The sequence below is a fragment of the Tachysurus fulvidraco genome, chromosome 19, assembly GCF_022655615.1.
Source record: "Tachysurus fulvidraco isolate hzauxx_2018 chromosome 19, HZAU_PFXX_2.0, whole genome shotgun sequence".
Taxonomy (NCBI): domain Eukaryota; kingdom Metazoa; phylum Chordata; class Actinopteri; order Siluriformes; family Bagridae; genus Tachysurus; species Tachysurus fulvidraco.
Window position 1 is genome coordinate 8,602,366 of NC_062536.1, and position 16,659 is coordinate 8,619,024.

General features: G+C 37.0%; 1 protein-coding gene across 4 annotated transcripts in view; it reads left to right on the forward strand.

Annotated features, from left to right (window-relative positions):
- The window catches only part of iqsec3a (IQ motif and Sec7 domain ArfGEF 3a), a 103,562-nt gene that overhangs the window by 33,178 nt on the left and 53,725 nt on the right, over positions 1-16,659 (forward strand). For 2 of the 4 annotated variants that reach the window (XM_047804275.1, XM_047804273.1), the window contains exon 3: positions 11,275-11,692. The exons of 1 other annotated variant lie outside the window; for it this stretch is intronic. In XM_047804275.1, the coding sequence (XP_047660231.1) occupies positions 11,275-11,692 (418 nt within the window). The remainder of the gene's footprint in view (positions 1-11,274; positions 11,693-16,659) is intronic. One more of the 4 variants, XM_047804274.1, reaches the window with a different exon arrangement.

A 16,659-nucleotide genomic window follows, 5' to 3' on the forward strand; every position in this document is an offset into this window, starting at 1 on the left:
AATATAAATAGACATTTACTTACCACTACATTGTTTAAACAGTACTCTAGGAGATCTCTTGGGACATTTTCCCTTTTCCCTCCCAGTGAAATGCAAGCTCACTTAGATTCAGGTCTGGTGTTTGACTTGACTATTGCAGATTATTCCACTTCTTTGTCTTACAAATTCCTGGGTTGCTTTCAAAGTGTTTTCAAAGTGTGCAATAGGTCATTGTTCATCTGTAATATTGAGTGCTGTCTAATAAGTTTTTTAACATTCGGTTAATCTGAGCTAATAATAAAGCCTTGGTACAGTATAGAATTAATTCTGTAATTCTAATGGCCTTGGTACAGTATAGAATTAATTCTGTTGCTTTTGTCAGCATCACATCACCAATAAATACAAGAGAAGCACAGTAGTTTAAGTATATACCTTCAAATAAAAGCTAAAAGTCTGCACTTTATATTAATTATATATTCATTAATTGCTACCAAAATACTGTAGTAGAAAGCTAAAAATAACAATAGCTTTGTAAAATTACTTATGGACCTGGCCATATGTTTGTATAGACAAAATTGCTCACACATTATAACTTGTGTGCATGTAGTCATTCTAATTTGGGATTAATTGCATGTAGGAAAATAAAGTTGTAAGTGGGGATCTAATGAAACATCAGTCCCATTTGCCATGTCATGATCGAAGACTCTCTTGGGTCACATGTTTGACTTGTTTCCATTTGTCACTTGCCACTGAAATGACAGCTCAGGGTTGTGAACATACTCAAAGTGAAGCTCATCTGATGCTTTGTCAACTGCTAGTGTGAACAAACCTTGAAAGCTTGTGGCCAAAGTATACAGCTCTATCCATGGCAAACAGAATATCTTAGGCTGAAATCGGTGTTAAAAGGACAGCTTAATTCATGTAAAGTTGAAGTTTTATTATTGCATTTTTGAGGATATGGAACAATTGCTGGAGTCTGTAAAAAGACATGAGTTGAGTTAGAAAGTGCATCACTTACTGTGGCCTGCAAACAAATCCTGGTCTGTTTGATGTTGAAGAATATTTTCCGATGAAAGACAGCATGTCTGGGCACACATTTTGAGAGATTATAGAAATTGCTATCAAAGTAAAATAAGATGGCACGTATTCTTGTTGTGAGACTGCTGGTGCTTACAAAGGCTTATTTAATACCTGATTATCAGAAAAGTTGAAACAGCTCCAGTGGAATTGTGTGCTGAATGCTAGTTTGTTAAATGTAGTAGAATGAATTTTTATAGATTTTTTTTTTTCAACATGTTTGTGTGGTGTTAAGTGTAATGGCAATAGCCTCAGAATATTTTTTTTCATGTAGATGTCTATTTATCTTTTCATGTAACATGTTTGTGAATATGTGATGATTATGTGATGATGATGATGCAGGGCTTTATTTCTTTTGTCCTTTATCTTTTTTAGATTCCTTTGGTTCTAGCAGCGTGTAATAGTCTTCCATTATCATAGTGCTGATGCCCATGCTCCTGGTGACCTCATTGTCAGCACACTCGCTGCATACGCACATCCCATCCCAGTGGCCTGAACAAGGGCTCAACCCTCTTGTCTCTGTGCTCCATGTCAGCTCTGACCTTCCTGCATCATGCACAGCCTAAATCCCTCATGGACAGGGGAGAGAGAGAGAAAGAGAGAGAGAGAGAAAGAGAGAGAAAGAGAAAGAGAGAGAGAGAGAGAGAGAGAGAGAGAGAGAGAGAGAGAGAGAGAGAGAGAGAGTGAGTAGAGGAGTAGAGGGGGTCAGTCAGGAATTGATCTGAGATGTTATTGAGTGTTGAACTCAAGAGACAGTCTCGTTGAAGAGCTTAAGAACTTCTTAATATGGATCGGAAAAGATTCGGCTATAAACATAGATAGATTCTGTAAATGTGTCCACTGTTAACTGTTTGTTATCGGAATTACACAATATTACAATATGATTAAAGCATGATGTGCAGTATTATGTGATTTATGTAGCTAGCAAGTCCTAGTGTCGTCTCTAGGAAACTGGAAAACTGCTGACGCTGTAGCCGGAATCTGAAAATTTAGACTTTTTTTTTTTTTTGCCAGTAATATAAATTGACATTTCTGCTTTAAGAAACCTTAAAGGCTACTTTTTAACCTTGCCTTGGTTAATGCCTGCAATGATCATGATTAATCATTAGTTGTTTTTCTAAAGTCTAGAACAGGTCTAAAGCATACAGTAGCTGGCTAAGTGTGGTTTCCTCACACATGATTTGATCAAATTGTTGCATAGCTACAGTATGAGCCGTAACGAAAAAGCTAAGCTTAATCGATTCATATTGTTATACAGGCTGTTCAAATATCTGCAGTGTACCTGTGTCATCAAAACAGAGAACCGCACTGCACTTACACACTCTTTATAGATGACAGCAGACTGCAGAAAAGAAATGTGATTTAACATAACAGAACTGACAGAATCAATCAGACTTTTTTTTATCTTCACTGATATAAGAGCTGATAGAGATCAGTCGAGTGATGAGACAGTGATAAGGCTTACAGTGTGTTCAAATGCTGAGAGAGACTCATAGGTCAGGAGATGAGACACAGACTGATGTGGAGGATGCTGATAATCAAAAGGGTTTATCATTTACTATAATTAGTATACAATTAGCATACAATTCTGTACTAGTTTGCATTAATGATGTAATTGAACTGAACATACTGTATGTAGACGACAGTTGTTTAGTGGACTTAATGAAATCTTTGATTTCATTTTTGGGAATTGTTTTTCAAATGATTGAAAAGAAACATATTTCAGTTCAGGAAAAGTACTTTAGAACTTTATATTGTAGAAATTGTATTATGTATTATTATGGATTCCCCCATGCTACCACATATCAATAGGATCTGAGACATGAATCCGCAGAAGATATTTTCTCACTCAAAGCTACAGTAGGCCATGACAGGGTTATCAGTTTTTAAGTCATGCTGCTGAAGCATTCTGTGTTGGAGATTAAGTGGTAAGTGTGAAGATGATAGTGTCAGCTCTTTTCTGCCATTACTGCAATACTAGAGTAGTGGAATGTCCAAGTGTTTTACTGCACCAAAACCTCAATGATTCTCTTTCTATGCATCACTCTGTTTCACTTTTTATGCTTTATCTATTTTTTTTAAATCTCTTTTATTCTCTATGCTTCTCAAAACATATACAAAACACAAGACTCCACTGCTCCTCTGCTGCTTGTCTTTGCTCCTGTCCTCTAAAGCACATTTAATATACTGTAAATATATTTAAGAGGGAACAGGATCATCTGAATACATCTCACAAGGGCAACGGTGCTTCTTTGTGTGGTTTCCACTCTAAATTCTGGATTTGACCTTACTTTCCACATGGGAAGGTGATTAATGTGCTTCATAGAAAAATATGGAGTACTGCATATGGATTTTTTTCAGAGGTAAAGAATGTGGTACCAAAGAAGTGAGAGTAAAGGTAAGGAAAGTAGGACGACAAAGCAGAAGACAAACTTTTTAAACTTTTTGGATAGTGTGGATTTAATCAGAGATCAATTCATACTTTATGTTGCATGTTTTATGCTGCGTTATACACATTCACACACTCCTTACCACTTTACTAACTATAAATGGTAGAGCCAGGTAGAAATGTGGTGTGTGTGTGTGTGTGTGTGTGTGTGTGTGTGTGTGTGTGTGTGTGTGTGTGTGTGTGTGTGTGTGTGTGTGTGTGTGTGTTTGTGTTTTAAAACCTTGGAATTAGAGCAAATTCTATTTTAGGTAAATTGCTCATATAAATAACTTCCATAGGCTATGTTCCATATTACATACATTGCATGGCCAAAAGTTTTTGGATGCCTGACCATCATACCTACATGCTTTTTGAACTTTCTATTCCAGATTTAGATTTTCTAAATTCGCTGTTAAAAACGTCAATCTTCTGAGATGGCTTTTCTCTAGATTTTGGAACACGAGGTTCAAAATGAGGTCTGGGATGCAGTCAGCGTTCAGGTTCATGCCAAATGTTTTCAGTAGGGTGGAGGTCAGGACTGACATGGATGTCACTTTGTGCACAGGGGCGTTGTCATGCTGAAACTTTGAGTCTCTTAGTTCCAGTGAAGGGATTTGCTACAGCACAAAAATTGATTCTGTACAATTGCACCAGTTTGCAGAAGAACCACAAGCTTTTGGCCATAAAGTGTATTTACATTCATTAAATCAGCTGTAACTGGAAACATTTATGAGCTACTAGGACATAGTCATAGTCGACAGTTAACATGTCTGAAAGAAAAAGTAAATACCCACTAGAGAAAATGTTTTGCATTAAACCAGAGACAATGGTTTAACCTTCTATAGAAGAGCAGCTACTGTATGAAGGCATAAGGGGCCCTTTAAGTGTCACGATACTCAGAATGACTGTCAGACATGGGGGATTTGTGGTAGCGTTGAGTGGGCGAAGCAGCACATGTTTAGGTTCTTTTGTTCATCGGAGGGGTAGAAATAGGGATGCAGTGTAAATTCATTAATTATAGTCATTCGCTGGCGGTGATAGATACTGAGAGCACATTTGTTTCACAATGGTTATGGGTTGACTGGGGTTGCTTATTCTTTTACCTAGCTGATAAACTGTAGTGGTGAATTTCAAAAGGAAATAAAATTGCCAGGAGGAAGGTTTTGTGATTTAGAGTTATTGTGGAATACAGAATGTATTTTCAACTCTCGATTTACAGCCTTATTCTTATTCTGGTTATGAAATCTTAATCCAAGAAACTGTCTATATTACTGTATAAAAGCTTGTAAGATGTTCAGATGCTTGAGAGTTTGTATTGCTTTAATCATGTTTTCATGCAAGCGCTGCGGCTCTGTGTTGCATTGCAGTGGTACGGTATGTGCAGCATATGTCTATCAGCATTCTACTGTGCAGCATCACACCAGGCCAGTAATCTGCTGCAGAGGAAGCAGAAAATACTGCAGCTTCTTGCAGTCCTGCAGTCATACATGTAGACTCTACTATATGCAGGCTATGTTTAATAGGAACATGTCTGAAGGATTTAATAGCGCAGAGGAGGAGTGTGAGGGTTTAGTTTGACACAAAGAAAACTTACATAGCCTTTGAATATATGACCCGATGTCAATTGTTGAACCTAAAAAAGATTCTAATGAAGATAATAAAGTTCAGAGTATAGCACTGTAGCATAAAGAACGATCAGGATGAGTTTGAACTTGAAGATGGTTGCAGTAAGGTTTCTGAAAAAAATAAACAACCCTTAAACACACCTTAGACAATAGGAGCTTCTATTTTTATTCTGTAACCTTAAGTATACGGCTAAGCAGAGATGGCAAAAGTACACACATCCTTTACTCAAGTAGAAGTACAGATACTCATTTTTTAAAAGACTCCAGTAAAAGTAGAAGTAGTGTACTCTTTTACTCAAGTTAAAGTAAAGAAGTATGGACTCTGATATGTACTTAAGTAAAAAGTCGCCTTTACTACTACCTGTTTAGTGTCATGCTGGTAACTGGACGTCATGGTTTATATATAAAATTTTGGAGTGTGCTGATGGATATTTGTGTTCATCAGCCACAAGAGTGTTATGAAAGGCAGGCACTGATGTAGGTGAGGTAGGGTGGAGTCAACGTTCACATCCCAAGGCCATATCCCAAACTGTAGGGAGATTCCAGCTCTGTCATTGAAAACAACTCAAAATTATTGGATGTTTTACAAATGACGATATTAATGTTAATTAAATTAAGCGCTTCGTGTTTTTTGGGTTGACACAATTCGCAACGCATTCGCCACGAATCCTTTTTGATTATTTCAAACATCTCCCTCATATATGGCCATGTGTGTTCAGGAATGTCCTCGTTGTTAGTTATTTTAACATCGGTGACTCCCTCTGAATTAACATTAGCCATTCCTTTTGTAGGCGTACTGCTCATTGTTAGCTCCGCTATCCTTAGTCTATGTCTGATATCCAGTAAATAATACAGTACACCAGTCACATGGGGAAAAAGCCGCACAATGATAGGATATAGGCTGGAAACAGCGCTCAATGAGAAGAAATAATACTAAAAGTAACGAGTCCGTTTTGAAAATGTAAGAAGTAAAATGTACAGATATTTGTGTAAAAATGTAATGAGTAAAAGTAAAAAGTTGTCCGAAAAATAAATAGTGGAGTAAAGTACTGATACCAGAAAAAAATACTTAAGTACAGTAACGAAGTATTTTTACTCCGTTACTTCCCACCTCTGCTGCTAAGTAAGATAAAACTATCAGTATTTCATTATGTACAGAGCCTCTGTCTTCCTGACACACAATCTTGTGGAAGTCTGTGTTTTATAACAGTTCAGTATAGTATGGTTTTTAGGCTAAGTAAGTTATTAACAAAATCAAGCTACAATACGGCAGAATGCAGTCCCACTAGACCAGGGGTCGGCAACCAAAGAGCCATTTGTACCCGTTTCCCACAGAAAAAACCACAGGGAGCCACAAAACCCTTTTGACATCTAAAATGAAGAGAACATTGCATATATCGTTTTTTACCTTTATGGAAAGTATAGAAAAAACTGTAGTGTGTTGCATTTATGAAATCAATGAACTGCTACAGAGTAAACCAAATTTTATTTCTGCAGGCAAACAAAAATATTTTGAACCGTTTGAACTAACCTTAACAAAAAAGACGGTGGGTTGTAGGTTACAAATAAAATGTTCAATGTCCGATTGAGTCCTCTTCATATTCATGACATCAAAATTTTAACTTGCGGCTGCAGCGAACCAAAAATGCGTCTGCTTCTGTGTGTCGGATTTCGCAAGTCGGCACTTATGACGCATATTTTGAGCTACAAAAAAATTAAACACGGTTTATTTTAATGTTACAAGAGCATTATAATCTTAGAATTTAGAATTACATTTTTTAAAATCTAACTAACTAAAATAAAATAATTTTAAATTAAATATTTATTTTCCAAATCTACAGGGAGCCGCAGCAGAGGGATGAAAGAGCCACTCGCGGCTCGCGACATCAACATATTTGGATGCTAGTGATACTTTCCTAAGCTCCATGTTTTTTGTTTTGCTATATTTGGCATAAAATATTATGGTTTTAGTTCATGCAAAAAATATGAAGTGCTGTTTTAAAGGCTTGCTTTCCGTTAATATGGACAGTATTATTTATTGTTAGAAATGTGCATTTTGTGCAGATTACAAATAACATGTGCAGATTACAAATAACATGTTAAAATTAGCATTTTGCCTTAGTTTAGTCTAAACTTTTTCTATTTCTATATAAAAATGAAGAGTTTCTTAATTCCCATCTCCAAAAAGTGACAATTTTGGAGATGAGAATTATATGCAAATAATTTGAAAAATCTGTATTGGTATAGTTCACCCAGAAATTCAAATTAATCAGCACAACTCTGAATATGGAGAAGTTCTCTTGTGTAAATAGCAGACTGAATATGGGCCAAAGCATTGCACTGCTTGCTGCATAAACCTCTTACCCAGTTTGAACCCTGAGAACTAATGAAGCTGCAAACTTTGTGCTTGTGAATCTTCTGATCTTCTGATTAAATTTACTACAGGAAGAAGGATGTAATAGTGTAGCTTATAGACCTACATTCTAAGACATACTTGATAGCGTTGTCATTCTGTTTCATACTTTGTCTCAATAAGAAAAGTGGACAGTGATCACAGTGGGTGGAATTGCTGTCTCACAGCTTCAAGGTCCTCAGTTTAATCATGACCTTGGATATATGCAGTGTATCACTGCATGATGTCTTCTGTGTCTACATGGGTTTCCACTGGGTTTTCTGGTTTCATTCCAAAAATATGCAAGTAGGTGGATTGATTCCATTAAATTGCCCTTAGTATGATTAACTGTGTGAATTTGTGTGCTTAGTGCTTTGTCCTTATGCCTGGTATTTCAGAGGATAATACTGTAGATGAAAGAATCAATAAGAGAGGTTAAGGAAGTCATTTACTAAACATTACAGTATACATCAATCAGTTAATATTTTTATTACATGTACAGTAAGAAATCTAGCACTAAGGCTTAATTAAAACTAATTTTCTATTTCCCCAAAGCATCTCCCTTTCTGCCTGCCCTCGAGGAGACGTGCTGTGTGAGTGGCATGCTCCATATGCTCAACGCAATGCTCTGATTTCATGCTCACTGACTCCTGACTTATCTTGCCAGCCGTTTCAGAAAAGTACAGATTTATATCTCTTGACGTTTATCTTGTGTTCCTCCAGCAATGCAGGAAACGAATGGTGAAATGAGATACGGCTGTGGCTTAGACCTTTTCCATTGCTCCAGTTTCATCCAATAAAGTTTTTTATCAATATTTCCACCTCACTGTGATAAAATCTTTTAAACCCCATTGTGTCTAAATAAGTCTTCCTGTGGGTCTCTTGCTGTGATAATGCTAACTCTGAGCTTCCTCTTCTAAGTAACATCCCCTGAACACAAAATCCTGCCCGTATGAGTCTCAGCTAATGCTGCACAACCACTGCATCACTATATTTTGATCAAAATTGTGCATCTTGATATGTGAAACATTGAACTGATGGCATTTTAAATAACCAATTAATAACATATAATTCACCTTTGCCAAACAAATGTGTCACATTCATAATCAGAAAATTGGACCAGCACTTTTAGACAGCCTGACTATAATTGCCCCACCCTGCAATTCTTTCAAAAAATAAAGCATAAACCTTGCTATTTTCTCTATTCATTCAGAGGGTTTGAGTAGTCTTAGTAATACGCAGAAGCCAGTTTTACAATAGGTGGGGGGTTTCGTTCTTGTTTGTTAGCTTCTGTCCACTGAGTTGGAGCTTGTTAAAAAGCTACACTTTGATGATTTTGGTAGATGAGGTGAAAGAGTCTTCCATTTCAGAGTTTTCTGTCTTTGTTTAGATGAGGTTTAAGTGTATCTGTTTTTTATTCACTTATGTAACTCATCTCAAACCTAACTGACTGATGAGTGGTTAGAAATTCAGACCCTCAAACTGATAAAACTTTTAAATTCATTTTAGATTGTATAACTTTTGTGTAACGTGTGTTTTAGTTGTTATGTGAGCCACTATAATAGGCTAATCATTCTTTTCAGTTCTATGCTTGTTGAAGGCCCCCTACTGGCTGGGGCTTCTAAGAACCGACCCTGCAGGCCTGGTTGGTAATCTACCCCTGCTGTGACTTTATTTACATACATGAAAATGTGAAATTCATGATACAAAACAGAATCAAAAAAGTTAGATTAGAGTTAAAGTAGCTCCATGTGTGCCATCTGTTGGGTCAAGACCGGAAGATTGAGATCCTACTTCATGCATAGATTTATGCAGGTGGCAGAAGACGTTCTGTTAAAAGCCTGAGCGAGCCTGACCTGTCTGAATATAGCACCACTCTCTAATACTCATCTGTGCTAAAATAGGAACAAGAAAACCAGAGTGCTTCTGTCATCACACATACATGGTCAAACACAGTCAGGCTGAAAGGGGAAAAGAGAATGCGTAAGGTGAAAGAAGTGAAGAAAAGAAGCACTTAAAAAGATTATGTCAGGTTTATTTATAAAACCAAAAATCGAAGGTTTGAGTAGATCAGCTTTATATCTTGCTCACAATTAACCAACCAACAAACACACAAAATCTCACAGAACTCTTTAAGGAAAAAATATAAGAAAGCTTGGGTGAGATCATTCAGAAATGAAATTCAGAAATGAACAAGCCCTTTCCATGGGGTAGGCTAGTGCAATGGGTGAAAAAATACAGGGCTCTAACCAATATAACATGATGTAGCCACATAATAAAGGTGGCGGAAAATCGGTGACCGTGGAAGAACTCCAATATGTCAAGAAGAATCATCTACAGTTTAATAGTTCCTTAATCATGAGTAACAGTCTACCAAAGTTAGTCCACCAAAGCAGAAGAGCTGCTGTCATTTGGAATAAAAGACCAGATGCTGTCAGTGTATGAATGCAAAACCAGATGCTGTCAGTGTATGAATGTACTGTAATAACAGATGCCAATTTCCTTTAGAGGACAAGAAGTGAAAGGAAGCACTGAGGGAATGACAGATAGACAGATAGACAGAAGGTATAAAATAAGTAGGTTATGATACAATGCCTGTATCTGTTTAGTTCTGTATCTGGATCTGTGTATGGATTAACCTGAACTGGTCATGAAAAAGTTTTTTTTTTTTTTTTTTAGTAAAAGGGTGTTTATAAATAAGAGGCCTACTACTGTGCTCATAGAAATCCTGGAAAACAATAGGGAAAAAATGTGAATTTCAATAAATTTAGCTAATTCCCAAAACCAGTATCCTAATAACAAGTCACCTAATTTGAATCAGGCAGGATGCTGAATAATAATTGTGCACATCCTTCTTTCTTCACATCTGACTGTTTGCACACACCTGTATGAAAGAAAAAAGCTCCCGATCGTGTCCCAAGCAATCCCTGTCCTGGTGCACATCTAGTCATAACCAGGTGCGCTTTAAATCTTTCAGGAAGCTGGCACAAATAATGGGTATCCTACTAATATCTTTATTTCTATCTGTCTCTTTATCATTTCACTCTGAATAATATAGTCACATTTGGTTACATACAAAGAAGCGAGTGAGAAGCCAACAATGACGCTCTGTCACAATCAGTAACATTTTCAAGACGTTCAATGCTTTCTCGATATTGTAATGCCAAAAAAGTCTTATTGAATTGGATTGAAACTAAATTACAAAAGAGAAAATAGAATGGGAATAAAGAAAAGAATATAAGTGCGACAAAAAGATGGTGAGACAGAATGGTAGGAGAGAGAAACAGCAGCTTCTTTTATGAAAGTGAGAGTCCCATGCTCCCATAGTAATATCAGCAAGCTGCTACAAAATGAAAGTAAAGCCGCTCTCCTGCTGTCATGTACATCCCCCAGAGCACACAGATAGTCATACATGCTTCATACCAATGGGATCGCTTCAGCGAGGCAGGGTGCAAGTACGATGCTGCCGGGTCACACACACACCCACACACATACACACATACACACCTGCTGCCTAACACTCCAAGAGCTGCATGGCTGTGTCTTGTTGTCTGTGTGTGTCACGAGTCACTGTGTGTCCTTTCCCCTGTCCCTCTGCTTGTGGGGTAAGTGTGCCAGTCCTGCCCTGCAGTGGATGGCAGGGTGCCCTCGTCTCTCTTTGTCCTCTTCCTCCAAGAGAAGGAGTGAACCAGAGAAAGGGAGGGCTCCGTCTGCCCCAACTGGAGGACGAGGTCAGATGGCTGCAGGCTCACTCTGCATTTTCTCCATTTCAGCAGTAAAGACACTCCTTCCGTTTCTCCTGAGGGCCCTGCACCACCTCCGGATGGAGATGTCTCTACTCCACCTGCGGATGGAGGAGGGGGGGATGGAGGAGGAGATCCAACGCGAGAGTCTCCAGAGCCGGTGGTGGTGGAAGTGGAAGTAAAGGAGAAAGTGAATGAGAAAGAAGGAACGAAACCTGCAGCTGAGTCCCCTGAGCAGTATCAGCAGCAGGAGCAGCAAGAGGACAAGGGGAAGAAAGAAACAGAGGAAGAGGAAGCTGGAGGAGGGAGGGGAAGTGCAGGAGGAGGAGGCAGGAGGCCCAGTCTGCACCACACCGCATCTTCTCCTATGAGGGTGCAAAGAAACGGGGCCTGCAGCCATGCCAGCACTTCTGACTACGAGCTCTCGCTTGACCTCAAAAACAAGCAGGTAGGGTGCAAGGTGCTGTGGAAATGGCAGTTTGGAAGGGGCCGATGTGTGAGTGGCGTGTGAGTGACTTGGCGTTGTGCTTTTTGGGGCTGATGTTCAGTGTTGGAATATATGTTTTAGGGGCTTTGATGTTTTTGGAGGCTTGATAACTTAGTGCCTTTGTGAGTTGGAATGTGACCCGTGTAGATTAGGACAAAGCTGGTTTCTTTAGATTGGCTCATTCATCATCATCCTCCTCCTCCTCATTCCCATTCATCTACATCAAAATAATACTTCAAATCTTCATCTCCTGCATTAGTTTGGCATGTGATCACCAAGAGGTTTTGTCTTTTTCTCTTTCTCTCTCCTTATCTCTGTCTACCTGGGCTTTTATTAGAATTTCAACAATGGAATAGAAGCTCCATACTCAGAACTAAGACCTCACAAGCAGTCCCAGTTATTCAGAGCTTTTACTCAATGTCATGTTATACCTGAGCACAAAAAATATTCAGAGACTGTAATATATGAGAGAAATAAATTGAACTGTCATGCTAACAAGTGGACTTCCAAAAATTCAAATTCCTACATGGTTCTACTATATTGTGTTATAGACTTCTCTACTATATTCATTTATTTTTGTTGAGATGAAGAGTTTTTCCTAATGGCAGATATAAATCAATAGAGGTGTATATCAGTTACACTGTGTGTGCATGTTCTGGTGAGGGGCAACTGATCAAGGAGCGTAGGAGTATCTGATCGTTTTGAGCTTGTGGGGACTTTTGACTTCTCTCCGTGTATTTAAAAAGCTTAAAAAGCTGAATGTTTCCTGTTGTTTTACTGAGGTTAAATTTAGAGTTAGATTTAGATGGAGCAGTAATTTGCATTGAAGGTCTACAAAAGAAGAGTGTGTGAACATAAACCTTGGTTAAGATAAAGTAAGGTTTTCTGTTACATTTATGCCACAACAGTGCTCACAGTGCAGTTGTAATCATCATTGGCCTTTATATCAATATTGGTATGTAAATATACATATATTGCATACAAAATTTTTCAGTCTCATTAAAGTGGTTATGAGATGTTATTTAATCATGGACAGCTTACCTATAGATGTTTGTCAGATTTGTGTCATTTTTCTAATCGTGTCTGAGTAACTAAATGGTCTAAGCTAAAAATATTTGCCTAATGTTACTGAAGCTAATATAAAATGAATACAGTGTGTATCTCTAACAGTGTGATGATTGATGTTATATTTATTTCATCTGATATTTTTTCACTTGTAGTAGTTTTTAATATGTAGTTAGATTCTTGTTACTGAGAGGAAACTGCTAGCTGTAGGATTTCTATATACAGATCTAAAATGAACCATGTGCTGTGATTGCTTAATATCAATACCACGTATACAGAATGTGGATCTCTCTTCTTGCTGCTGTTAATATGCTGAAATTTAGTTGGAGTTTTTATACACACAAATGTGTGTGTGTATGTACAGAAGACATATGAGCATTCCACCTATATGTACTTTCTGAACATCCCAGTCCAAATGTATTCCCTCTTTGCTTTTATACTAGCCTCCACTCTGCTTTGCAGGTTTGCCACTGAATTTTGGATTGTGGGAATTTGTGTTCAGTTAGACAGAGTATACGTTTTGATCAAGCACTGATGTTGGATGAGGAGGTTTAAGTTGCAGTCGTTCGGTTGTTCAGAGTCAGAGCTGTGTGTCGTGCACTTGATTTTTTTTATCAAACCAATTCAGGCAGATCATGTTTTCTTTGATCTCACTAAGGGGCAATGTCATGGTGGAACAGGTTTGGGCCTTGAACTCTGTGGGAAGGTGTCCAAATATGGTTGGCCATTAACCGAATTTTGCAGAAAATATTTTGTTATCTAAATGATATTTTCAAAGAGGTTGATATAAATTTTCTGAGCTATTTATGATTGTATTATTATTATTATTATTATTATTATTATTATTATTATTATTATTATTATTATTATTATTATTATTATTATTATCATTATCATTAGTAGTAGTAGTAGTAGTAATATTGCATGGATGTTACATTAATAAAGGTAATATAATGTAAATTAATCAGTGCAATATAAAAATGTATAGATTTGGGCATTGGTATCTCAGTTGATAAGGTTGGGACCACCAAGCTGCCACTGCTTGGCCCTTTAGCAAGACTCTTAACCCTCAACTGCTAAAGATGAATGTATGTTGATATGGATAAAAACATTTGCCATAAATACAAATTTCAGATATCTTCCTGCATGTAAAATCTAGCATTACTGGCAGTAATTAAATTTCATCATAATTTATGTTTTTTCCACTCGTGAAGTGATGTGATCAGCACTGTGCTCTAAAATGGATATTAAATTGGTGGTTGGACAAATGTTACTGAGTGCATTCAAGCTTCATTCCATTCGTCATGCTATTCATGCTTAGAATGTAAATGATCTTCCTCACAGCAGTTACCTTTCTCAAATGTGTCTTCCCCTGGAGCTGTGCTATTGTGAATCAAACAGCTTGTATTACCTATATGTGCATTTTGCAACTTTACATCACTTGTAGTGGGATTTGACATAAGTGACATCACATTTTCTTTTCATTTGCTTAATGAATTAGTTTATTTGCTTCAAGCCCAGCCATGAAAAATGGGCCTTAAAGGCAGGGTCTCCAATTTTTGAGAAATGCTTCAGAAAACTGAATCAGGCCGATAATAAACAAAAATTAAAAAAAAAAAGTGTAGCCATTGGCCAGTGGGCAGAAAGGGGCGGGGCTTGTCAATATGTGTGGAGAGAGTGTTCAGTGCGCATGTGTCACATTAGCAGAAAGCGGTTACTACACAAATAACACCTCATTTCTTTCCATTAGTTGCCTGGGATACGTATGTATGTGTATGTGGGCGGGGCTATCAATACAGGGGTGGGACCCGTTTGAGTTAGGGACGTCTTTGTTTTGGTGATTTTATATATCGAAATTGGCTTTCAAACATCGGAGACCCTGCCTTTAATGTAGCCTGCTCCAGCTTCATCCTCCACCCTTATGACCCTTACACTTTTCCTCTTATATATATATATATATATATATATATATATATATATATATATATATATATATATATATATATATATATATATATAATTTGCACTGAAGACAGTAAAATAAGAATAAATAATTAATTCTAATGCCCTTCATAGACTGTTAGATACACTTTGTGTTTGCCAGTCTTTCCAAGATTTAATGTTTTCAGAAATTCAAAATCAAGCAAAATCAAGCAAATGTCACAATATTCAAAGGAGCCTTCAATTTTTCAAAATAACCTGCATTTTTTTTTCCTGCAGATTTGGACATGTGTGTCGTATGTTTATCACAATATGTATTCATCCAAATCGCTCTTTAATTCACGTGTCGAACATGAGTACAAGTAATTACATATGCGGTTTCAGTAGTAGGAATTCTGTACTTGCAAGCAGCTCAAGTAATATATAACAAATAAATAAAATAAAAAAAACACAGAAACTTAAGATCCATCACAAATTTAGAAAATAAACCTGCAGAAGAAAAATTGTGAAATCCTGGAGGGAATGATTTATTTATTAGTGTGTCTCAAATCTGTTCAAGATGTAGTGCAAGTTCAAGAGACATCACAGAAAATAAAAATCGTTTGTATACTGCATTCCTGTTCTCCATGTGGAATTTTCAGTGCTATGGCTTTTTTTTCTCAACATCAGGTAATAGGTACTTGTCTTTTATCAGGGGCCCTTATATTCTATTTCAAGTTTGGAGTCCACATTTAATATTAATTTGAGTGTGATTATGATTCATTCATTCTTCTACAGTAACTATTTTATCCTTGTTCAGGTCTATAGTAGGTGGAAAACACTTTGGCTAAGACATTCATTAATGCAAATTTAGAGTAGCTGGTCCATCTACTGGCAATTGCTGATAAGTGGGAGAAACCCAGTTAACCTCGAGTAACACACACAGACACACAGAACATGCCAAACCCAGCAGAGATCCCAACCATGGACCTGAGAGACACCTTTTTGATGTCACCTCATTCCAATGAAAAATTCTTATTTATCAAACAATTTATATACTTTTGATCCCATCAGGCTTCTCCCATAAACAGAACTAGTTCCCTTGTGTATACAAGCTCGCTGTTAATCGATTTTTTTTGTAACCCGTGACACAGCCTCCGAGAGGCTACATTCTGATGCCTCCAAAGATAGCTATAACTTCACTCCTTCTGCATGATTACCTGTTTATGCTAATAAAATCCAGCATAAGCTCGCAACGAGACCTTTGATTATCACGTCTCATGCTGATCGGCTTATAAATATACATGCATCCATGAGATACACATCATCAGTGCAAATGAGGAATTAATGTCAAGCACCAAAAATGGAACTAGAAAACTATTAAAGATAAGCACACAACAATGTGAATATATTATACTTAGCAACCACTTTTCAGAAGTTGGTGGCCAGTTTGCAGATATGAATTTAATGATAGGAGTGCTTTAAGACTACATTCATATATACCATGTGCAGTGAGAAATTTAAAATGTTGTGTGAGAAAAACACTAGAAAATAGTAAATAAAAACGAAAGTGAGAATCTGGGCTTTATTTAACTGGAACGAATATCAGCTAAACAGAGGGCAAGAGATTAAATCTCATGGACCACAGTGTATTTGAATTGACCTTTTCTATTGAAGGTTTTTTTCATTCCCCAAACAATAGTAATCTTATTTTCTTTCAAATAGACCGAAGAAATTGTATCTAAAAGGCTGTGAAACTAATATAGTAGAAAAGCAACTCTAGATCAGGTTTCTTTAAATGTATAGTCTAAAAGGCTTAAAAGTTTTAGTTTTTTTTAAGCCTATTAATCTTGTGTTTAGGTACATTTTGTATACTTGGTTAATTTATTTATAAATTACCAATATTTCTGTTTATGATCTGTAAAGCTGTTTTGAGACATTGT